The sequence below is a fragment of the Giraffa tippelskirchi genome, chromosome 10 (assembly GCF_054371585.1).
Source record: "Giraffa tippelskirchi isolate mGirTip1 chromosome 10, T2T-mGirTip1v1.2.pri, whole genome shotgun sequence".
In the NCBI taxonomy this organism is placed as follows: Eukaryota; Metazoa; Chordata; class Mammalia; order Artiodactyla; family Giraffidae; genus Giraffa; species Giraffa tippelskirchi.
This window is the reverse complement of record NC_137284.1, coordinates 70,129,529-70,154,946: the sequence shown is the minus strand read 5'-3', so window position 1 is coordinate 70,154,946 and position 25,418 is coordinate 70,129,529. Positions and strand designations below refer to the sequence as shown.

The 25,418-nt window shown below is 38.7% G+C and overlaps 1 protein-coding gene across 12 annotated transcripts in view; it reads left to right on the top strand.

Moving 5' to 3' along the window:
• The window catches only part of DGKB (diacylglycerol kinase beta), a 1,170,055-nt gene that overhangs the window by 455,996 nt on the left and 688,641 nt on the right, over positions 1-25,418 (top strand). For all 12 annotated transcript variants that reach the window (XM_081537636.1, XM_081537628.1, XM_081537635.1 and 9 more), the window contains one exon: positions 8,968-9,108. In XM_081537636.1, the coding sequence (XP_081393762.1) occupies positions 8,968-9,108 (141 nt within the window). The remainder of the gene's footprint in view (positions 1-8,967; positions 9,109-25,418) is intronic.

Genomic DNA, 25,418 nt, shown 5'->3' with positions numbered 1-25,418 from the left:
ATCAGCTGTTATCCTTATGGGAATCCCCTTGTGTGTTATTTGTTGTTTTTCCCTTGCTGCTTTTAATATTTGTTCTTTGTGTTTGATCTTTGTTAATTTGATTAATATGTGTCTTGGGGTGTTTTGCCTTGGGTTTATCCTGTTTGGGACTCTCTGGGTTTCTTGGACTTCTGTGACTATTTCCTTCCTCATTTTAGGGAAATTTTCAACTATTATCTCCTCGAGTATTTTTTAATGGCCTTTCCTTTTATCTTCTTCTTCTGGGACTCCTATGATTCGAATGTTGGGGCATTTCATATTGTCCCAGAGGTCCCTGAGGTTTTCCTCATTTCTTTTGATTCTTTTTTCTTTTTTCCTCTCTGCTTCGTTTATTTCCACCATTCTATCTTCTACCTCACTTATCCTATCTTCTGCCTCCGTTATTCTACTGTTGGTTCCCTCCAGAGTGTCTTTTATCTCCTTTATTTCATTATTCATTCTATATTGACTCCTTTTTATTTCTTCTAAGTCCTTAATAAACATTTCTTGCATCTTCTCAATCCTTGTCTCCAGGCTGTTTATCTGTAACTCCATTTTGCTTTCAAGATTTTGGATCATTTTTATTATCATTATTCTAAATTCTTTTTCAGATAGATTCCCTATCTCCTCCTCTTTTGTTTGGTTTTGTGGGCATTTCTCATTTTCCTTTACTTGCTGAGTATTTCTCTGCCTTTTCATCTTGTTTAGATTGCTGTGTTAGGCGTGGCCTTTCTGTATTCTGGTAGTTTGAAGCTCCTCTTTACTGTGGAGGTTCCTCACTGTGGGTGGGGTTGGATGGGTGGCTTGTCAAGGTTTCCTGGATGAGGGAGCTTGTGTCGGTGTTCTGGTGGGTGGAGCTGGATTCCTTCTCTCTAGAGTGCAGTGGAGTGTCCAGTATTGAGTTTTGAGATGTCTGTGGATTTGTTGTGCCTCTGGGCAGCCTGTATATTGATGCTCAGGGCTATGTTCCTGCGTTGCTAGAGAATTTGCGTGGTATGTTTTGCTCTGGAACTTATTGGCTCTTGGGTGGAGCTTGGTTTCAGTGTATATGTGGAGGCTATTGGATGATCTCTTATTAATTAATGTTTCCCCTGGCTTTCAGTCTTATTCTTGCAGTAGCCTCAAGACTTCTTCATCCATACAGCATCAATAATAAAACTTTTAGGTTAATGGGGAAAAGATTCTCCTCAGTGAGGGATACCCAGAAAGGTTCACTGAGTTACATGGAGAGGTGAAGTGGGGGAAGGGGGGCGGAGTTTGGGGTGACCAGGAGGAGAAGAGGGGTACTCAAACGTGGAGAGAGCAGTCTAGCCAGTAAGCACTTCCCTCTGTGCTCTCCACATTCTGGAACCCTCAGAGCAGTTCACAGAGATACAAAGAGAGGGGGGAGGAAGGTAATAGAGGTGAGTATGAATAGAAAGGGAGGAATCAAGAGGGGAGAGAGAGATCTGGGCAGTATTCTGTTCCCAAAGTGTTCTCCGGTACCCAGAACACCCTCAGAGATTCACAGAATTGGGTTGAGAAGAGAAGGTGGAGGGTGGGAGATAGAGGTTCCCTGGGGGAGAAGAAAGAGCGTCAGTAGGGAGAGAGAGTAATCAAGCCAGTAATCACACTCCTGAGTAAAAATGGTTACTAAAGATTGGATTCTTAAATGTACAAAATTGATATCAAATATGTAAAACAAAGATTAAAAATCTAGAGTAGAGATTAGACTCTTATAAAACATACAATATAAAAAAAGGAAAAAAGAAAGCAGTGTAAAAAAAAACAGTAAAACAGTAAAAAAAGAAACAGTAAAAAAAAAAGTAAAACAGGAAAGAAACAGTAAAACAAAGAAAACATAAAAGGTATAAGATATAAGTATGCAGTTTGCTTTAAAAATAGGTTTTTTTTTTGCAAGGTAATAGTGTGTTATGAAAATGAAAATTAAAGGTGTAATAGAGGACTTAAAGAAAAAAGAAAGAAAAAAATTAAAAAAAATAAAAAAAAATAAAAAATTAAAAAAAAATATGATAATAGTAAAAATATATATCCTGGACTTTCTCTGGGGCTGTTGTGAGCAGTGTGATGTCTGTTCAGTTTCAGATAGATCCTTGTTCCTGCTTATACTTTTCAAGATCTATAGGCCCCTTTCAATGCAGTCGGTGTTAACTACAGGGATGATGTCTGTTCAGTTTCAGATAGATCCTTGTTCCTGCTTATACTTTTCAAGATCTATAGGCCCCTTTCAATGCAGTCGGTGTTAACTACAGGGATTTTAATCTGTTGGCCTGTCACTTCCATCGCGCTTCCCTCTGTTTATTTGGCTTCTGTTTGAGGTCTCTTCAGTATCTAATTTCCATCCTGCCACAAAGGGGCAGAGGTGGTCTCTTTAGGTTCGCTTGTTCAGTCGTGCTGTGGGGAGGGAGGAACACTGCAAACTTGGCGTGTGTGTGGTGAGCTCGCAGTGTCTCGGCCGCACTGGGTTCGCCCGCTTACGGCGTGTGTGTTTTCCCCGTCTACCCTGCTTAGGCTTCAGGTTACTCGGCCGGGGAGTGGGCTCTGAGATGCGTGCACTTCCCAGGTCTATGCCGCTCAGGTTCAGGTTCCCGAGTACTCCACAAAGGCGCAGACTCGGTTGCACCCGTGGTTTATGCCGTTCCCGGTCGGAGCTGCTCAGGTGGCCAGGAGTTTTGCGAGCGCACTCTCCCCTGTTGGGGCGGTGCGGCTTATCACCTCCCTGGTCCCCGCCTCGGTTTACTGGCGCGCCCGGCTCCAGTGCGCTTTGTGTTGGTTCTGGGGAGCTGGTCTCTGGCTGCGACCCACCCGGCGGCTGTCGACCCTCCAGGACCTCAGGCAGTCTTTGCTTAGAAACTGGGAGCCTGTTTACAGGTTGGTAGGGGGTGCCCTCTCTGGGGCCGAGTTTGCCCCTTTCCGGCTCTGGCTGGCCCTGCCTGCCCGCTGCGTCCGGCGGGGGATGGGGCGGTCCGCAGCCGGCTAGCTCTCCTCTGGTATCGCTCAGTCCTTTGTTCTGTGAGCGGGCCGGCAGTGCCTTAGATTTGGGCTTTTCGCGGTATAGTTTTCTCTCTCTTGCTGTCCCACAGTTTAGGTTACTATCTCACGTTAGCTCCCTCAGATTGCCCTCAGGGCGTTCGGGCCCAGTCCTTACCCTAAGCAGTGCCGCCCGCTCCTCTCCGTTCAGCCCCCAGTTGCTGGTGGTCGATGCGAGCGTCTGGGGTTCTTTGCTGGGAGTTGCCTTTCGGCACGTAATCTGTGGGTTTTATTTATTTTTTCTCCCAGTTATGTTGCCCTCCGAGATTTGAAATCTTCCCCCAAACCTGCCGGTGAGAGGGTTTCCTGGTGCTTGGAAATTTCTCCTCTTTTACGACTCCCTCCCCGGGACGGGTCTCCGTCCCTAACTCTTTAGTCTCTCTTTTTATCTTTCATAATTTCTCCTGCCTGCTTTCGAAGATAATGCGCTGTCTTTCTGGATGCCTGACGTCCTCTGCCAATGTTCAGAAGTAGTTTTGTGAAGTTTGCTCAGCGTTCAGATGTTCTTTCTATAAATTTGTGGAGGAGAGAGTGGTCTCCCCGTCCTATTCCTCCGCCATCTTAGCCCCCTCCCCAGGTTGCCTTTTAAATTGTGGGAGCACAACTGGTCTTTGTTTTCTTGAATGCAAAATGGAAATAATGTCTGTCTTACTGGGTCATGTGAGACTCAAAAATGTAATTTACATTAACAATGCCAGCTATTACTGTTATTCACAAAAAGGTCATTTTTCTGTGGTTCAGTTTGCAAATACAGAATAAAGATCAAATTCAGTGTAGTTTTTTCCTGCTTATAATATCATACATCCAGAAAGAGTATAATAAAATTTAAAGAGTATTATTAGGGACTTCCCTGGTGGTACAGTGGATAAGAATCTGCCTGGCAATGCAGGGGACATGGGTTTGATTCCTGGTCCAGGAGGATCCCATGTGCCATGGAGTGACTAAACCCATGGGCCCCAAATACTGAGCCAGTGCTCTAGAGCCCTAGAGCCACAACTACTGAAGCCTTGTGGACCCTAGAGCCCATGCTTAGCCAAAGAAAGAAGCACCACATGAGAAGCCTGTACACCACAACTAGAGAGTAGCCCCCACTCACCTCAACTAGAGAAAAGCCTGCAGGCAGCAATGAAGACCCAGCACAGCCAAATTAATTAATTATTTAATTAAAAATAAAAAGTATTATTGAGATTTCATTTTAATGTGACAAATAAAGGAATTTTGGTAACATGACTTTTCACATGTGGTGGCTTAATTCCCACACTGAGAGTATATTTAAGGGGCTGAGATTAATTCAACCAACTCTCAATACGCTGCCTGTGAACAGACAGCATGTCACCTGTACTATTGTTGCCACTAGCTCAACGTAGCATTGAAATCTAAATTTAACAATCAGTTAAAACAATTCAGTTCTTTACTCAAATACCAGCCATATTTCACGCTCTAAACAACTGTGTGTGGTTAATAGCACTGTATTAAACAATGCAATGTATAGAGCATTTCTATCATTGCAGAATATTTTACTGGTCAGGACTGATAGAAAAGTGTTGTTGTTACTGCTTTTTGAAAAGAGCCTGAAGTTTGAAATTAGATGTGCTTTTATGCTCAGTAGCTGAGTTGTGTCCGACTCTTTGTGACCCCAGGGATTATAGCCCACCAGGCTCCTCTGTCCATGGGATTTTGTGGGCAGAAATACCGGAGTTGATGGCCATTTCCTCCTCCAGGTGATCTTCCTGACTCAGGGACTGAACTCATGTCTCCTGTGTCTTCTGCATTGGCCAGAAGATTCTTTACCACTGAGCCACCTGAGAAGCCTCAATATGTGATTATACTATGTGACAAATTTCTTGAGAAGCCTGACACATTTCTGCAAATTGAACCAGTATAAAAACTGGAAAAACCAAATTACCAGAGTGTTTTCTTGCATGATAACTTTAGAATTTTAATTTGTGTTATTAGTTTTGAATATTTCATTTTAATAGAGGAAAGGAAATAATGGAGATAACACTACCGTTTTCATTATCTAGAATGCTAGTGTTTGAAAATAAAATAAACTGGAGCAGAGATGGTAATTGAACATGTACCAAAACTGATTTGCTAATAATTGAACCTTGAGACTGGAATTAAGTGTATCTATTAGAACAGAACCTTTAAAGTCACTGTTTCAAGAAATGGAGTATCTGTATCAGAATACAATGAAAATAAGGTGTTTGAAGAATTTGTTAGTTATAAACAATATTCAATTTGACTAATGCTAATTATTTTTGTACTTAAAACTTTGCAGAGAAGAATGTTTATATATGTGTGTATATATACATATATATAAAATCATCATAAAAGCAGAAAAATGCCACTAGAGTACAATTTAATTATTCCCAATAAAACTAATAGACTCTAATTACCGTGCCTATTTTTCACTTTATTTTGTACTTTGTTGTCCCTTGTAATATATATTATATGTGTATAGCTATGTATGGGTCTGTGGACATAAATGGCATGTGTGTAGGTGTATACTTTTGTGGGGCAATATTTAAAGAAGCATAACTTTGGGAAAGTCAGAGAATGTGTGAATTTGACTGTCAATCACATGATCTTCAGAACTAAATATTGACCATTTGAGGCAAAACAAACACACCTTGCTTTTATACCTAGCTTCATGTACAGTTCCCATTGTGAAGAGAGAGTTTCACCAGTGATTGGATGGGTTAAAATGGGCTTTTGTTAAAGGGAAGTAGACTTTTGAGCCTCTTCTTCAGAGGCTATTACTGCTAAAGAGAAGTGTAGATTTCCATTTACCATCTCACTTCATTGAGATGCTGTAGGCAGGAGACCAGGCTTGCTATGTTCATTTGCCATTTGCACAGTCTCCTGTATTTTCTATATAACCCTTAGCACAAACTGCTTAAAAGGAAAAAGACTTTTTTTCAGTGAAGTGAACTTTCCGAGAGATTACTGGGAAAGACCTACAGCCAAATTTAGGGACAGGAAAAAAATTTTTACAGGGTAGAGTACGGATGTAAAAATAACCTCTGTGAAGACAGATTGAGGCCCTATGACCTGTTTCCAAAATATTAAATGAAAAAATAAACATTTTCAACACATAAGAAAAAGTGGGCTGATCTAAGGGAGAGGGTTGCGGCAGGAACCATCCCAAGCTTTTTTAATGCAATATCTCGAGATTTAGTAGTCCAGCTCTCTATAATATTTGTTGTTGTTGTAAAGTAATTTGAAAAAGGCCTTTGACATTTTATTTGTTTTCTCTGATGCACCCTATAAATCTTTGCAAAAAGTATACATTTTACCTCTCAAATTTAGCTGAAATTGGGTTTAAGGAAAATTGGATTAGTTCTTCATTGTGTGTTGTCATATATGCCCATAATTTCTTTTTTAATAACTTTTAAATTATTTTAAATGTGAAATCATGAGGCAATTCAAGGCATCATAAAACTTGTAGTTTACAACATATCATGAATTGCAAATGGCAAATAGTCATTTTGTCAAGCAGAAACCATCTTAGTAGAGTAACATGTTTCTTGACCAAAAATAGTATTAAATTTAAATTATACATTTATGTTCATGTTCAATATGTACATGACATACAAGAAAGTCAAGCAGAAAACTGTGATACTCATATTATCTGAAATTTTGTGTTCAGTATTATAAAAACTGATACTGAGATAACATAACCTTCGTTTTATAAATACAGATGATCATAAATGAAAATATGTAAGTGAAAATGGATACTTTTTGGCTTTCTTCCAGATGAATGTGATGACACACGCTTTTTATTCTTTCTTGTTTTGTGCTGAGTTGTAGTGTAAAAGAGTTAAATGTAACTGATTAAAGCATTTCAGTGCCATAAAGTGGGAGCATGGAAGAGAGGATTAGCTCATCATGCAGGATGAGTTAGGTCATAGTTTATCCAACCATAATTCAAATGCTGTATTCTCCAAGTCTGGAAGTTATGGTCATGTGAAGGATCAGTGCCAAAATGTCTTTTATCATAGACTGAAACTGCTTATTCCTGCAGCTGGCGAGGCTTTAGATGGTTAGTTAGAAGTATTCAGGTATTTTCTTTTTAAAGCTCAGGATTGTCTTCTATTCTCTGCCCTTGGTTTATAAAAGTGACCATATTACTTCGTATTAGATATACAGTGACACTTTTGTCAAGGGGGGAAATCAATTTATAATGTATGTATGTGTGTGTGTGTGTGTGTGTGTGTGTGTGTGTGTGTGTGTGTGTGTGTATCTTTTTCAATAACGATAAACAGAAGTAGCGTTAATGTGAAACACAGAGGTATGTTTGAAATAGGCTTTGGTAAAAATGAAGGACGTAAAGCATTGTTTTTCAAACTGTGCATTGTGGCCCATAATGAATTCAACTTAAGGGGTCTTTGACAAAAGAATTTTAAGAATGAAATAGAAGATAATAGGTTAACAGAAGAAAGAAAATATTGGCACATTTAGGAAACCTACTAGTATGTGTGTGTGTTTGTATTTGTGCTGGATTGAGGAGTAAATTGTTTTCCTTTTTCTTCCTATTAGCCTTGAACAAAAATAGTCTGTAAGCTATTAGTGTAGACTAAAGAGGACAAATTTGCTAGTTATGAAACTCTGGCAATTAATTTCACTAAGGTTGTTTCTCATCTGTAACATGGTAATAATGCAGCCTCCTTCACAGGGTTAATGGGAGAGTTAAGTACGATGATGTTACACATTCAAGTGCCCAGCATGGTTCCTGCCACATATCATACACTCAGTAAATGACACAGTTTCTTAGTAGCAACCTTGTGACTACTAAACTAACTTCTGACTTTTCATAATGCATGAAATTGTATTCCTGGATGTCTTGAAATGGCTGAAGGAAATGACAGGTATTTTATCAAAGTTACACATGGAAGGAAATAAACTAGAGCAAGAGATGTCGTTAGGTTGAGGTGTGCTGGTGAATGACAGATGAGTGACAGGCTTTTAGATTGTATTTGGTTAAGGTCATTCCTTCCATTCCAGTAACTCCTGCTTGATTAGGAACCGTGTAGTCATTCACCCCATTAGCCATCTCACTGTCATAGTTTTCATATGACCAAACAGACCTCAAAGGATAATCGAGGTTTACCTTGTCAGATGCACATGGTCTTGTTTCAGAGGCTTCTGTCATAAGATGGAACTATTTATTGTGGAAAGGTTTCAGCTTAATTATCATCACCCAGATAATCTGCGATCATCAGATCTTATGAATAGGCATTCAAGTCCACTACCCTTGTCTTGGAATAGACACAATGAATAGGTGTCAGAAATAAAGTATGGACCATATTTAAAGTACAGTTATGTAGTCTTACCTCGCTAATTAAATCTGTCCTGTTTATCCAGATTTTTTTGTATGTTCTTTTTCTCTCTTACCCATCGGAAGATTCCTTAATGGCAAAACGGATGTCTTTTGCATGACTGGACATAAATACATGTTTTTATGTATGAATGATACCTAGTTGTCAGTATATAAATCATATTGTGACAGATTTACATTTCCTCAGTTTTGTTTTTTTTTTAAATGGAAGACCATTTTTCAGTCTTCCCAAATGATTTACACCTGTCACTGCCTAAAGTGGAGAAAGGTGGAATAGAGAAGTAGTTCTTCATGCTTTGCATTCTGCCCACCCTGGGCAGCAGAATTCTAACCCACATACCCTCCAGTGAGTCTGCAGAACAGCCCCCGTGTCCCTGAATGCCAAAGAACTCTCCATTACTTAGAGTCATGGAATGCCTGTCTCCATTATACTAGTACCAGAGGTTTGGGTTATTTTATGCCTAAGAAATATACAGTTCTCTATATGGTCTATGCCTTATCTCTCCATTTCCTTAGTTTTTTTGTTTGAGAGCACTGTGAATTTCTTTAAGTATGTAAAGACAATTTTTTTTTTCCAGGTCTGAAAATGAATAAAGGTGCCATTACTCCTCCTCGTACTTCTCCAGCAAACATGTGTTCCCCAGAAGTAATCCATCTGAAGGATATAGTCTGTTACCTGTCTCTCCTTGAAAGAGGAAGACCTGAGGATAAACTGGAGTGTATGTGCTTCTTCATTTAATTTACTTATCATGATTGGGGTGGGGGAAAGGGCTAGATATTGACAAACTTAAAGTTGTTTCTACTATGGTTGTCTACATTCTTATTAAATGAAGTGACCGTGGTTATTAATAATGAAAAATCCTCCAACTGAAAATCAGACAGTTAAAAGATATTGAGAATCTATCAATTTTAGGTTTTATTGATCAAGGTCCATTTATTACTGAGTATTTCTTGAGTATGTTTATCAATTGACTTATTTTTTTTTAATTTGCTCAGTTTGTTGACCAGGTTATGTTGAAAAGTATCTTTTGTGTTCTTTTGAAAAAAAAGGCTTACTTCTAATATATAAAAGATGTTCTCATTAGTCAGAAAGAGGGTTCAGTTCATTATACACAGTCAACCTGAGCCTTTCTCTTTGGAAATCTTCCTTGAAACCTTCTGCACCAAGTTTCTTTACCAGGAACAAATAATTTCTTAAATGCCAAATATGAGAGTTTCATTTCTAGAAACTGACCCTGAATATTATAATTAAAGAATAGCTATTTTCCCTCTAGCATGTAGTAGGCATTTCTGATAGAGAATTTCAATCTAGTTGAAAGGAAATGCGATCGCTTTAATTAAAATACAGTTACTGAGCTCTCTCTGGTGGTGGACTGTACTCATTGCAAGGCAGGAAAATACTTTTTTAAAACCATTACTGTAAGCCCAATCATTTAATAATCTATTCAGTCTCTAAAGCCCTTGCTAAATAGAGAGCTGGTGGTTTGTTCGGTAATCTGATTAGCCTGGTTATATTAGATAGTATTAAAATGAATTAAACATTCTTGCTACTGGAATGATAGTAAAGACAATGAATCCTAAATTTGATATTTCTAAATCAAATATAGAATATTATGTCAGCTCTGAATTATGGTTAGGTAGCATGCTTGGTTAAATTTAATGATAACTTTTTTCATAATATTTCTGTTACTAATAAATAATTTAATATATGATTATTTAAGTCACACCTGTTTAGGTTATGAATAAACCATATTAACATCATTCTTTAAATACATATTTATTAGTTCTAAATGTTGAATATTTGCATTTAAAGATTTATTTGTATTCCTAAGAACCTATAGAAATCTCTCTCATTCCAAAATAAATATTAATGTTTAGTGAATTTCTATTGAAGTAAAGGCCAGCGAGAAAGTTTTCTCAGGTGTTATCAGGACCACATTTGGGATGATTTTAAAATCCAAAGACAAATATTCTATTCCAGGTCTGAGAATGAATTAAAGACAACATCACTTCTCCCAACATGGTCTTTGTGATCCAGTTTAATTATTTTTAGGTCAACTGGAAGTATTTTGTTTTTAAGGTAGAATTCCTAAGAGGTATGTTTTGATATGTTTTAAGTTCTCTGTTTGAATCTTTGAATCCACAGTCTTTGTCCGCTATTGCAAGGCAGAATGTTAATCCAGGAGTGATTCAAAAACATTTGATGAATCAAATTAAACCTGACCTGCCGCTTACCTTTCTTCAGTGTTATCAACCCCCTTCTCTCTGTTCTTTGAGTTTTCCAGCTCTTTTTTGAGCTTATAAAATTCAGTTGCATTTTCTTTTTGTCTTAACCAAATCTTTAGATTTTCCTCATAGACAGACTTGTTAGCTCCTGACATTACTTCTGTGGTTTTCACCAGGTCTGCAAAGTAAATGCATTTCAATTTCAGAAGCACGTGAAGGTACCAGCTATGCTGTGGTTTTCTTCTCTACCCCTCAAGTTTGGAGGACTTTAACCTGGTTCTTACTCATCTGGAGCTTGTGTTTGTATCTTGTTTTTTAAATGCCAGTGCTTGGCTCCTTGCTCTACCAATTAAATCAGACACCATTTCTTTCATGTACTTCCCTGGCCATGTACTTATACATTTTCCCTTTTACAGTTGCACATTTACAAATTCCTAACATTCATATGTTGTATTACAGATTCTGAAAAGTTTTTCAATAAGTTTTTAAAAAAATTTAATGGTTGTTAATTTGTGTGCCTGTATACTTAGTCACTCCGTTGTGTCCGACTCTTTGAGACCCCGGGGACTGTAGCCCCCCAGGCTCCTCTGTCCATGGGATTTCCCAGGCAATAACACTGGAGTGAATTGCCATTTCTTTCTCCAGGGAATCTTCCCAACCCAGGAGTCAAAACAGTATCTCCTGCAAGCTCCTGCACTGCAGGCAGATTCTTTATCATTGAGCCATCAAGAAAACCCCTGGTAGTTACTTTAATACACTTATTTCCAAAATGGTTATGATTTATTAAACACAATATATACTAGAGAGAAGAAACTAAGAAAATTAAAATTAACACAAAAGTGGATATGATGAAGCACCCATTATTAACTTTTGCAGCTGAGTGTTGTTTTGGAATCTCTGTTTTCAAGTAGCTAAGCAATAAAGGAGTAGAGACACATTGCCTTAGATCAGAGATTCTTGAACTTTATCACATGTAAGAATCACCTGCAGGACTTATGATCACAGTTTACTGGGCCCCGACTCCAGTATATGTCATTCAGCAGGCTTGGAATGGGATTTTAGAATTTTCAGGCCATGCTTATGTGGCAGGGACCACATTTTGAGAAGCATTGGTTTATATAATTCCTTTTGTCTAATGAAAATACATAACAGACACACACACACATACACAGACACACAATTCACCTGAAACTACAATTGTTTCTTGGAATTGTCGGTGACAGTATTTGATATGCTTTTAACTGAATTATTAGAGAAGGAAATGGCAACCCACTCCAATATTCTTGCCTGGAGAATCCCATGGACAAAGGAGCTTGGCAGGCTACAGTCCATGGGGAGTCTGACACGGCTGGGTGACTTTCACTTCACTTGCCTGGGTTATTACATAAATGAATGGCACTGTTTTAAATTTCTTCCCCCCACAAAACAATGTTTTATAAATCTATTCAGTGACTGCTGCCACTTCTAATTTCTCCACCACTCTTCTCTGCCAGGTGTTTACAAAATGTTTAGAAGAAAGCAATTTTTTTTTTTTCATTGAAAGGAAACTAACAAACGAAAGCTTTTGAACTTTCCCCTGATTACATCATCTTCAACTTGCTTTCTGTCACTGATCTTTAACTCAATCCTAATGCCCAAATGTGGGCTTTGCAGGTACTGAGACCCCCCGATCAGTACAAGGTATTTATTCACAAGGTATTTATTCACCTGCTCCCATGCACCCTTGGAAAGTATGTGTGCATGCATGTGTGTGCGTGTCCTGAAGTTGTGGAGGAATTCTATTTTTCTGTCTCCTCATTGGCACAAGTTATTAACCATCCAGACACATAGATGAGAACATTGTGCCAGGGCCCACTTGCCCTCTTCTTCTTAAGCCCACAACAGTGCTTTATGGAGAGTCATTCAGTACATCCCTCGTAGTCTCCTTACATTCCTCAAATTCTGTGACCTCACCTCCATTTTATTTCAGCCGCTCACTTTTGTTGCTATACTCTAAAACCTGTAGGGCTTCCTAGGTGGTGCTAGTGGTAAGGAACCCGCCTGCTAATACAGGAGTCAGAAGAGATGTAGGTTCGATCCCTGCGTCGGGAAGATTCCCCTGGAGGAGGGCATGGCAACCCATTCCAGTATTCTTGCCGGGAGAATCACATGGACAGAGGAAGCCTGGTGGTCTACAGTCCATGGGGTCGAAAAGGGTCAGACCCGACTGAGATGAATTAGCACACATGCACAAGCCTTGTAATTTCCAAAGACTACTCTTATTCTAAAAGTTTAAGTTCTAGGATTTCACTTGTACCACAGCCTGTGTTCACTTAACTTACTTTCCAACTTTTAATTTAAATATTTATAGCACAGTTCTCAAGAACTTGGACCCTCCATTTCACTAACTGAATGAATCTTAGCTTTCACCCTTACTATCTAAGTGATCTGGGCACATGTGTAAAACCCTTAGTTTACTCAGCTGTAAAACTGATACAATAATAATGTCTATCTTGTATGTTTCCTACAAGAATTAAATGAACCATTATTTGCTCACATAAATTCCTTCACATTTATGTGAAAGTTAAGTGAAATAAAAATGAGAATTCTCACCCCTTGACCACTTCCTCTTGAGCTTGCCTGCTTTTTTTGCATCTCCCACCCCATCATGTAAAGACTGATTCATAATCTGTGAGGTCAACCATTCCTTCTCGCTTAGGTTCAGACAATCCAGTTTAATTGCTAATATACTAAGCTGCCAGAGATAATGTGAAATAAAAATACAATTCAATGGATTATAACTCTACTCACAAACCTTAGCTTGCCTTCAGTGCCTTTAGTGTTTCTCTAATCATGGATTTTACTCTAGTTAGAAGTTCATTTAGGTGTTCGTTACTTCAAACAACTACTATGTAATCATCATTTCACTGAGCTGTGAATTCTTCTAACTTCGTCTCATATTAACTAAAACTTGTCAGCCTTGCTTTCTGCTTTCTCTTCTGACTCAAGATGAATGTGTGCCTTTGATCATTCCCTACTGAGTAACACACAAAAGTGAGCCTTTAACGTAACGTCCATATACAAATCTAGCTCCACAATTTGACCCCAACCTACTTGGCCCATCTTGCATTTGGCTTTGACTTGCCTAAAAAGTCCCAGGCTCTTGAATCTCCTTTTTAATCACTGGACAATCCCAGAGCTTTTCCAGCTTCATGGCTTTGCTGAAAATGTGCTTTTGCAAGATGTGTATATGTTTCGCATGGTACTGAAGATCCAGTCTGTGTATATATGCTAAGTCGCTTCAGTTGTGTCTGGCTCTTTGCAACTCCATGGACTGTAGCCCACCAGGCTCCACTGTCCATGGGATACTCCACGCAAGAATACTGGAGTGGATTGCCATGCCCTCCACCAGAGAATCTTCCCAACCCAGGGATTGAACTTGCATCTCTCATGTTGCCTGCATTGGCAGATGGATTCTTTACCATTCTCGCCAGCTAATAGAGTTTTGCCAAGAAAACACACTGGTCATAGCAAACACCCACTTCCAATAACACAGGAGAAGACTCTACACATGGACATCACCAGATGGTCAACACCAAAATCAGATTGATTATATTCTTTGCAGCCAAAGATGGAGAAGCTCTATACAGTCAGTAAAAACAAGACCGGGAGCAGACTGTGGCTCAGATCATGAACTCCTTATTGCCAAATTCAGACTTAAATTGAAGAAAGTACGGAAAACCACTAAACCATTCAGGTATGACCTAAATCAAATCCCTTATGATTATACAGTGAAAGTGAGAAATAGATTAAAGGGACTAGATCTGATAGACAGAGGGCCTGATGAACTATGGACAGAGGTTCCTGACATTGTACAGGAGATAGGGATCAAGACCATCCCCTTGGAAAAGAAATGCAAAAAAGCAAAATGGCTGTCTGAAGAGGCCTTACAAATAGCTGGGAAAAGAAGAGAAGTGAAAAGCAAAGGAGAAAAGGAAAGATATTCCCATCTGAATGCAGAGTTCCAAAGAAGAGCAAAGAGAGATAAGAAAGCCTTCCTCAGCATTCAATGCAAAGAAATAGAGGAAAACAACAGAATGGGAAAGACTAGAGATCTCTTCAAGGAAATTAGAGATACCAAGGGAAAATTTCATGCAAAGATGGGCTCGATAAAGGACAGAAATGGTATGGACCTAACAGAAGCAGAAGATATTAAGGAGAGGTGGCAAGAATACACAGAAGAACCGTACAAAAAAGATCTTCATGACCCAGATAATCACGATGGTGTGATCACTCACCTTGAGCCAGACCTCCTGGAATGTGAAGTCAAGTGGGCCTTAGAAAGCATCACTACGAACAAAGCTAGTGAAGGTGATGGAATTCCAGTTGAGCTATTTCAAATCCTGAACGATGATGCTGTGGAAGTGCTGCATTCAATATGCCAGCAAATCTGGAAAACTCAGCAGTGGCCACAGGACAGGAAAAGGTCAGTTTTCATTCCAATCCCAAAGAAAGGCAATGCCAAAGAATGCTCAAACTACCGCACAATTGCACTCATCTCACATGCTAGTAAAGTAATGCTCAAAATTCTCCAAGCCAGGCTTCAGCAATACGTGAACCATGAACTTCCAGATGTTCAAGCTGGTTTTAGAAAAGGCAGAAGAACCAGAGATCAAATTACCAATATCCGCCAGATCTTCGAAAAAGCAAGAGAGTTCCAGAAAAACAACTATTTCTGCTTTATTGACTATGCCAAAGCCTTTGACTGTGTGGATCACAATAAACTGTGGAAAATTCTGAAAGAGATGGGAATACCAGACCATCTGACCTGTCTCTTGAGAAACCTGTATGCAGGTCAGGAAGCAACAGTTAGAACTGGACATGGAACAACAGACTGGTTCCAAATAGGAAAAGAAGTCCGTCAAGGCTGTATATTGTCACCCTGCTTATTTAACTTATATGCAGAGTACATCCTGAGAAACGCTGGGCTGGAAGAAACACAAGCTGGAATCAAGATTGCCGGGAGAAATATCAATAACTTCAGATATGCAGATGACACCACCCTTACGGCAGAAAGTGAAGAAGAACTAAAGAGCCTCTTGATGAAAGTGAAAGAGGAGAGTGAAAAAGTTGGCTTAAAGCTCAACATTCAGAAAACTAAGATCATGGTCTCTGGTCCCATCACTTCATGAGAAGTAGATGGGGAAACAGTGGAAACAGTGTCAGACTTTATTTTTGGGGGCTCCAAAATCACTGCAGATATTGATTGCAGCCATGAAATCAAAAGATGCTTACTCCTTGGAAGGAAAGTTATGACCAACTTAGATAACATATTTAAAAGCAGAGACATTTCTTTGCCAACAAAAGTCCATCTAGTCAAGGCTGCGGTTTTTCCAGTAGTCATGTATGGATGTCAGAGTTGGATGATGAAGAAAGCTGAGCGCCGAAGAATTGATGCTTTTGAATTGTGGTGTTGGAGAAGACTCTTGAGAGTCCCTTGGACTCCAAGACGATCCAACCAGTCCATCCTACAGGAGATCAGTCCTGGGTGTTCATTGGAAGGACTGATGTTGAAGCTGAAACTCTAATACTTTAGCCACATCATGCGAAGAGTTGACTCACTGGAAAAGACCCTGATGCTGGGAAGGATTGGCGGCAGGAGGAGAAGGTGACAACAGAGGATGAGATGGCTGAATGGCATTACCGACTCGATGGACATGGGTTTGGGTAGAATCCAGAAGTTGGTGATGGACAGGGAGGCCTCGTATGTTGCGATTCATGGGGTCGCAAAGAGTCGGACATGACTGAGCGACTGAACTGAAGTGAACATCTGGTATAGTCTGCACTTAAAGCCCTGCTCACAGCATGAATCATGTTGCCGTCTCTAATTGAAGTATTTCACTCTCCTTCCTTGTACCCTTATGCTGGGTATAACTTCCCACTCTAGTACCTATATCTTGTGTCTGAATTTTTCAAAAGACAGATGCTCGATTAAGGATAGTTAAGTGAAACTGAAGACTATGGGTGCTTGACAAGAGAAAAATAATGGAAATTGTAGACGGTATCTCAGATAACCATTATATCTACTACTGTGGTCAAGAAACCCTTAGAAGAAATAGAGTAGCCATCATAGTAAACAAAAGAGTCCTAATTGTGGTACTTGGATGCAATCTCAAAAACAACAGAATGATCTCTGTTCATCTCCAAAGCAAACCATTCAATATCACACTAATCCAAGTCTATGCTCTGAGCAGTAATGCGGAAGAAGCTGAAGTTGAATGGTTCTGTGAAGAACTACAAGACCTTCTAGAACTAATATCCAAAAAAGATGTCCTTTTCATTATAATGAACAGGAATACCAAAGTAGCAAATCAAGAAATACCCTGAGTAATAGGCAGATTTGGCCTTGGGGTACAAAACGAAGCAGGTCAAAGGCTAACAGCGTTTTGCCAAGAGAATGCACTGGTCATAGCAAACACCCTCTTCCAACAACACAAGTGAAGACTCTACACATGGACATCACCAGATGGTCAAAACCAAAATCAGGCTTATTATATTCTTTGCAGCTGAAAATGGAGAAGCTCTATACAGTCAGCAAAAACAGGACCGGGAGTTGACTGTGGCTCAGATCATGAACTGCTTATTGCCAAATTCAGACTGAAATTGAAGAAAGTAGGGAAAACCACTAGACCATTCAAGTATGACTAAATCAAATCCCTTACAAATATACAGTGGAACTGACAGATAGAGTCAAGGAATTAGATCTGATAGAGTGCCTGAAGAACTGTGGATGGAGGTTTGTGACACTGTACAAGAGGCAGTGATCAAGACCATCCCCAAGAAAAAGAAATGCAAAAAGGCAAAATGGTTGTCTGAGGAGGCCTTACAAATATCTGAGAAAGGAAGAGAATCTAAAGTCAAAGGAGAAAAGGAAAGATATACCCATCTGAATGCAGAGTTCCAAAGAATAGCAAGGAGAAATAAGAAAGCCTTCCTCAGTGATCAGTGCAAAGAAATAGAGGAAAACAATAGAAAGGGAAAGACTAGAGATCTCTTCAAGAATATTAGGGATGCCAAGGGAACATTTTATGCAAAGATGGGCTCAATAAAGGACAGAAATGGTAGGGACCTAACAGAAGCAGAAGATATTAAGAAGAGGTGGCAAGAATATACAGAAGAACTGTACAAAAAAGATCTTCATGACTCAGATAACCACAATAGTGTGATCACTCACCTTGAGCCAGACATCCTGGAGTCAGAAGTCTTGTGGGCCTTAGGAATTATCACTACGAACAAAGCTAGTGGGGGTGATGGAATTCCAGTTGAGCTATTATATTCCTTAAAGATGATGCTGTGAAAGTGCTGCACTCAATATGCCAGCGAATTTGGGAAACTCAGCAGTGGCCACAGGACTGGAAAAGGTCAGTTTTCATTCCAATCTCAAAGAAAGGCGATGCCAAACAATGTTCAAACTACCACAAAATTGCACTCATCTCACACACTAGTGTGGAGAAGGCATTGGCATCCCACCACAGTACTCTTGCCTGGAAAATCCCATGAACAGAAGAGCCTGGTAGGCTGCAGTCATGGGGTCGCGGAGAGTCAGACACGGCTGAGCGACTTCACGTTCACTTTTCACTCTCATGCATTGGAGAAGGAAATGGGAACCGACTCCAGTATTCTTGCCTGGAGAATCCCAGGGACGGGGGAGCCTGGTGGGCTGCCGTCTATGGGGTCGCACAGAGTTGGACATGGCTGGGGCGACTTAGCAGCAGCAGCAGCAGCAACAGAAGCAGCACATGCTAGTGAAGTAATGCTCAAAATTCTCCAGGCCAGGCTTCAACAGTAGATGAACCATGAACTTCCAGATGTTTAAGCTGAATTTAGAAAAGGCAGAGGAACCAAAGATCAAATTGCCAACCTCCATTGGATCATTGAAAAAGCAAGAGAGTTCCACAAAAAACATCTACTTTTGCTTTATTGACTGCTCCAAGGCTTGTGTGGATCACAACACTCTGTGAAAAATTCTTAAAGAGATGGGAATACCAGACCACCTGACCTACCTCTTGAGAAATCTGTATACAGGTCAAGAAGCAACAGTTAGAACTGTACATGGAACAACAGACTGGTTCCAAATCAAGAAAGGAGTACATCAAGGCTATATATTGTCACCCTGCTTATTTAACTTATATGCAGAGTACATCATGAGAAATGCCAGGCTGGAGGAAGCACAAGCTGGAATAAAGATTGTTGGGAGAAATATCAATAACCTCAGATACGCAGGAGACACCACCCTTATGGCAGAAAGCGAAGAAGAACTGAAGAGTGATGAAAATGAAAGAGGAGAGTGAAAAAGTTGGCTTAAAACTCAACATTCAGAAAACTAAGATCATGGTATCTGGTCCCATCACTTCATGTCAAATTAATGGGGAAACAATGGAAACAGTGACACTATTTTTTTGGGCTCCAAAATCACTGTAGATGGTGACTGCAGCCATAAAATTAAAAGACGCTTGCTCATTCTCAGAAAAGTTATGGCCGACCTAGACAGCATATTAAAAAGCAGAGACATTGCTTTGCCAACAAAAGTCTGTCTAGTCAAAGCGATGGTTTTTCCAGTAGTCATGTATGGATGTGAGTGCTGGACTGTAAAGAAAGCTGAGCGCCGAAGAATTGATGCTTTTGAACTGTGGTGTTGGAGAAGGCTCTTGAGAGTCTCTTCGACTGCAAGGAGATCCAACCAGTCTATCCTAAAGGAAATCTTCCCTGAATATTCATTGGAAGGACTGATGCTGAAGTTGAAACCCCCATATTTTGGCCACCTCATGTGAAGAACTGACTCATTGGGAAAGACTCTGATGCTGGGAAAGATTCAAGGTGGGGGAGAAGGGACGACAGAGGATGAGATGGTTGTATGGCATCACCAACTCAATGGACATGAGTTTTAGCAAGTTCCAGGAGTTGGTAATGGACAGGGAAGCCTGGTGTGCTGCAGTCCCTGGGGTCGCAGAATCGGACTCGACTGTGCGACTGAACTGAACTGATTGAAGTTATCAAGTAATATTAATTTTGCACTTTCTATTTAAAATGCTTGCCATTTACTTTTGAATTAGTGTTTATCAGATTATTGATGACTTAGCTAGAATAAGTTCTTAGTTAGCTTACAGTTACTGAAAAAGAAATCAATATGAAAATATCAAGAAAATAGGTAATTGGTATACAGATAATGAGAACTACCCTGTACGTTAAAGTTACTGCTATGTCTAGTATCAATCTTAGAAATACTGAAAATTAACATTGAAGAGACCTTAGACATCATTTCGTTAACCTTCCTTTATTGTCAATGAAAAATCTAAAGCCCAGAGAGGTTGATTATTATTGATACCACGAGTTTAGCTGGCTTGACTAAAATGCATGATTTCTGACCTGCTGTGTGTCTGTTAGTCATTCAGTCATGTGCGACTCTGAAACCCCATGGTCTGTAGTCCACCGGTCTCCTCAGTCCATGGGATTTCCCAGTCAAAAATACTGGATTGCGTTGCCATTTCCTTCTCCAGGGACCAACCCAAATGTCCTGCATTGCAGGCAAATTTTTAACTGTCTGAGCCATCAAGGAAGACCCTCTGACTTGATGCTCTTTTTATTTTGCAAAGCTGCTTTTCCTTTTTTAGATTATTGTTTCTATTGTAGTAAATAGGAAAAAATATAACACCATTACCTTAGATGCCAAAACTCTAAGTATTATTATTGCCACTGCCCTTATGGTTTATTAAGTAGGTCTTGAACTACATAAAACAGTAAAAAATTTTGAGTTAAAGAGATTCTGGTTTAAATGTCTTTTAAAATATAGACTGTAATCTTTAAAAACAATTTCCGTAATAATATTTTCATATCAATAAAATATTATGCAAAAGGCAAAGACATATTCAATGCAAAGATAGATTAACAACCTGCAAATCTTTGGAAAACAAATTAATTCTAGATAGAAAGAATTGTCCTCATATTACATAATGTGCCTTTCCTTTGATCTTTTAACCAAATTCATGTGTAGGCACATAATTGTTTCTATATAAAGTATAATTGCATGAGCATAAAAATAGAAAAAACAGTGGTTTGAATGAGTTTGTGATTTCGTAACAGGTGCCCATCTTTGGAAGCTATCATGTTGACAGAATAATTTTAATATTGAGCTTCAGTTATTTTTGCACCTAAAAATCTATGTCCTTATATATTGGCTTTAAAAATAAAACCTATTGTTTCAATAATTCAGTTGCCCTTGGAGGCTAATTGTATTTTTAAATTCTAACAAACATAGGCTTATTATCATGTTTGAGGATAGGTGTTAATTTTATCAATATTATTCAGACATGATTTTAGAACAGAAAGTTTCTATAGGGTTACTAAGCCAAATAACTTTTATCTTCCATGATGTTAATAACTGCCTTATTTTCTCTATTTGATTAGTTTCTTTTTTCCTATATAACTAATTAATTTTCAAATCTTCCACCCTAAATTCTGGTTTAGAAACTTGTGCTCTTCATCCGTTCCCTCATCTTTTCATTGTTGGTTACCTTCCCCTTTATCCTAATTGCTCAGTCTTTGGAATAACTATTTTTAGACATTAGAGGTCCAAGACAGAACTTTGGATTATAATATTGTTAAAATTTTCAACTTGTTTTCTTTTGTCTTTTATTTGACATCTGAGACATCTGCTACCGGCTTCCAAGGTGGCACAGTGGTAAAGAATCAGCCTACCAATGCAGGAGATGAGACACAAGAGACAGGGGTTTGATCCTCGGGTTGGAAAATCCCCTGGAGCAGGAAACAATAACCCACTCTATATTCTCACCTGGGAAATCCCATGGACAGAGGAGCCTGGCGATCTACAGTCCATGGGGTCCCAAAGAGTTGGACATGACTGAGCACATCTTCTACATCTATGATGACTTTTTTTTTTTAATCTTTCTAGCATAATTTGCACTTCACAGAGAATCCATTTTGTTCTCAGCACCATCCTTACTTACCTTTATTATTATTTCCTAGCTGAAACTTTCATCTTACTTATAAGATCCCCCTTCCTCCTTTCCTGCTTTCTGGTTTCTTCCAAAATGCTTTGCTTTGATTTGAAAGAGTTGCTTGGTGCTTGTGGGTGGGTGGGTGGGTGGGTGAGGTTTAAGTCTGACTCATGAGAGATGAGGAGTTAACTTTTCTCAGTGTTCAGTGTATACACCTTCATGTGATTACAGTCTGTTTGGTATGATACACCTACTATCAGAATACCTGAATGCCCTGAGCTCAGAGTCCCTGTGGTTTGACTGCTGTAAAGGTCAAAGTTCCAGTATCCTATAAGTTAGGAGGGTTGGCACACCCTCAGGTCCAAGGTGTGATGGGTTGCATTTAAAGGACTAATTTCTCTTCATGAAAAATATTAATTAGTTTCCCCTTCTGTGTGAATCTGTGCCCCCTCTTCACCGCCAGCTTAAGTTTATATTTCTTAGGTTTCTCAGTCAGTCACTATGTGTTTTCTAGCTTCTAAAATTTTATGATTCTTATTTCCCCTCATGTTTTCTTTGTACTTGTGGGTTTATGCCTGTTTCATCCCTAATTGTTGCCAGTGGACTTTCAATAGAAAGATAACATAAATACACATATTCAATATTTCATATTTTGCACAACCCCACTACAATTTTAAATTAGGAAAGCAGACTTATCTTTGAAAATAGAAGTTTTAGAATTCCTCTCTCTCATCCAGGATCAAAGAAAATTTTTGCCTTTGATTTATACTTGATGAGATTTAGACTGTTGGATACTTAGTGCTCAATATATGCATGTTATTTTTATTATTGCTATAAAAACTAAAACTTGAAGTTCTCCAGCTTTCTTTCCTGATGGATTTTAATTTGTAGACAGCCGTTAACTCCTGTTAATGTGTTTAGAAATCAACGCTAAAAATATAGTAGGGCTTCTGTTTCATTCAGCAGTAAAATTGTTTCCGAGTCCAAGCTCGCTCTGCTTGCCGCATGACAGGCCAGTGGATCTGGGAGAGGTGTTGAGGCGAGGAAAACGACTTTATTTGGAAAGCCAGGTGACTGACAAGATGGCAGGCTACTGCTTCAAAATAACTATCTTATCAGGGTCTGGATGCCAGGCTCTTTTATAGATCAGAGATGGGGGGGAAGGTGAGGAAGCAAAGTACAACGGCTATTAATCTTGCAAACATCTTCTAGAATGGCAAGCCTCTGGCAGGGGATGTGTTAATTGCTTCCTTCCTGCCAATTCCCGGTGGACCTAGTTCTGAACAAAGGCACTTTAACAGTCAGGTAGAGGGGCAGGATTCTCTGAGGCAGGCCATTCTGTATGATAATAATAACAAAAGCAGCTAAAAGCAAGTCAAAGAAGCAGTTCCAACATAGAGTCAGAAATGGCTTCTTTTCTGCAACAAAGTGTTTTCAGATCAACATTCCTGCTCAAAACAACTAGAACATTTAAACTCTTTATTAAAAAAAAAAAACTGTTTGTAAATTTTAGGAAACTTATCAAGACAACCTTGTCCAACTTGTGGGTCAGTTTCGTGGGAGTGGGGAGCCGGGTTTTTGCCACTATTTTTAAACTGTAATTTCTTAGATGGCTGAGAGGCTGAAAAGGTAAGGAGCTTTGGTAGACAGATCTTGGGGAAAAAACTTGAGTTCTGGAGTCTTTCTAGCAAGTATATTATGGTTCTAAGTGTGGTTTAAATTTCCAACTTATTTATAATGGATAATTTTGAGTAAGTTGTTATGGTAAACTACTCATACATCTTCCGTTTTTGAAGCATCTGGTTGATTTTTCTGCCCCTTTCTTAAATGCATTGTTTTTTATTACTGAGCTGTATGGTCTGTTCATAATCTAGAAACAAGTCCTTTGCTATATATATGTGTGTGTTCTGAAAATATTTTTTCAAATCTGCAGCTGACTTATTTTTTTAATAATCTTTTCTTTTTTTGATGAACAGAAGTTCTAATTTTGATGAATTTTAATTTACCTACTAAAAAATACAATCTTTGATGGTTCAAATTGGCTTATGTTGAGGTTATGAGGATGTTGTCCTATATTTTCTTCTAGAATCTTTAAAGCTCTGCCTTAATGTAATTCAATTTGAGCTAATGTTCATACTTGGTGTGAAGCAAGGGTCATGGTAATTTTTTAGTATGAATATCCATCCAGCTGTTCCAAAATCATTTTTTGTAAAGACTTCTCTTATCTCATTGAATTGTTTTGGCCCTTGTTGACCATGCATGTATGGATCTCTGTCTGTCCTCTATAGCTCCTGTTGTTTTATTTGCATAGTCAGTATGCCACTGTCCTGATTCCTTGGATTTTTATCAACTCTTGAAGTTAGGTCATGTAAATCCTTCAGATGTGTTTTTTCTTTTCAAAGTTGTTTGGATATTCTAAGTTTCTTTTTTTAATTTATATATATATATACACATGTGCTTAGTCACTCAGTTGTGTCCAACTCTTTGAAACCCTTTGGACTGTAGCCCACCAGGCTCCTCTGTCCATGGGCTTTCCCAGGCAAGAATACTGGAGTGGATTGCCCTTTCCTCCTTGATGGGATCTTCCAGACCCAGGGATTGAACCCAAATCTCCTGTCCCTCTGCACTGCCAGAAGATTCTTACCTGTTGAGTCATCAGTCCTGTGAATATTTAAAACAAAGCTGCTGTTATTTTTGTTGAGATTGTCTCTGTTATATGGAGCAATCTGTGAAGAATTTATATTTTAATGATATTAAATGTTCCAATTCATTAACTAATATATCTTTTCATTTATATAGGTTTTATGCAGTTTTTCTTGGTTAAGTTTTATATGTTTTGCACAAGTTCTCATCCAACTCTTGATAAATTTTTCTTCTGTATTTAGGTTTTTGGATATTATTATAAAAGGTATATTTTATGTTTTAATGTCTAATTTTTCTTTGCAAGTAATAAAACTGAAATTGCCTTTTTATCTTACCATGTCACTGAATATGTATACATATATATATTTATATGTAAACATATATATCAGTATTTAAACATTATAATTTCTAATATAATATATAACATATGCTATATATGATGTACTACTTAACATAGTTATATAAGTTCTAATATAGATATAATAAATGTGATATATATGTTTTAATGTAAGACATATCTCTATATATATATGATGAGGCTTCCCTGGTAGCTCATACGGTAAGAGCAGCAGACCCAGGTTAGATCCCTAGGAAGATCCTTTGGAGAAAGGAATGGCAACCCACTCCAGTATTCTTGCCTGTAGAATTCCGTGGACAGAGGAGCCTGGTGGGCTACAGTCCATGGGTTCACAAACAGTCAGACATGACTGAGCAACTAACACTTTCACTTTCATATATATATGTATATATGTATATGTATATAACATATTTGTTATGTAAGTTCTAATGCATATATAAGTCCTTATATATATGAAATATGTGTTTTTATATATAAGTTCCAATTCTTTTTGATGATTCAGAAAAATTTTCTAAACATACAAACACATCATTTGTAATTAAAGATAGTTTTAATAATTATTTTCTTATATGTGTGCTAACCCCTCGCTGCTTCTCTGTGCACAGACAGCACCTTTCAGTGTTAGCACCCCTGTCACACACCCTTCTCTTCAGTTACTACTGCTGCTGCCTGTCATCACCATGGATTATGTAAAGGCCCTTTTCTCGTGGGTCACTACCATCTGATTGATCTTCTAGGCTTGTGCTTCTGATGGGTAGAGGCTGCCTCTTGTGCAAACTCTATTTTCAAGTCGCGCTAGTGAAGAAAA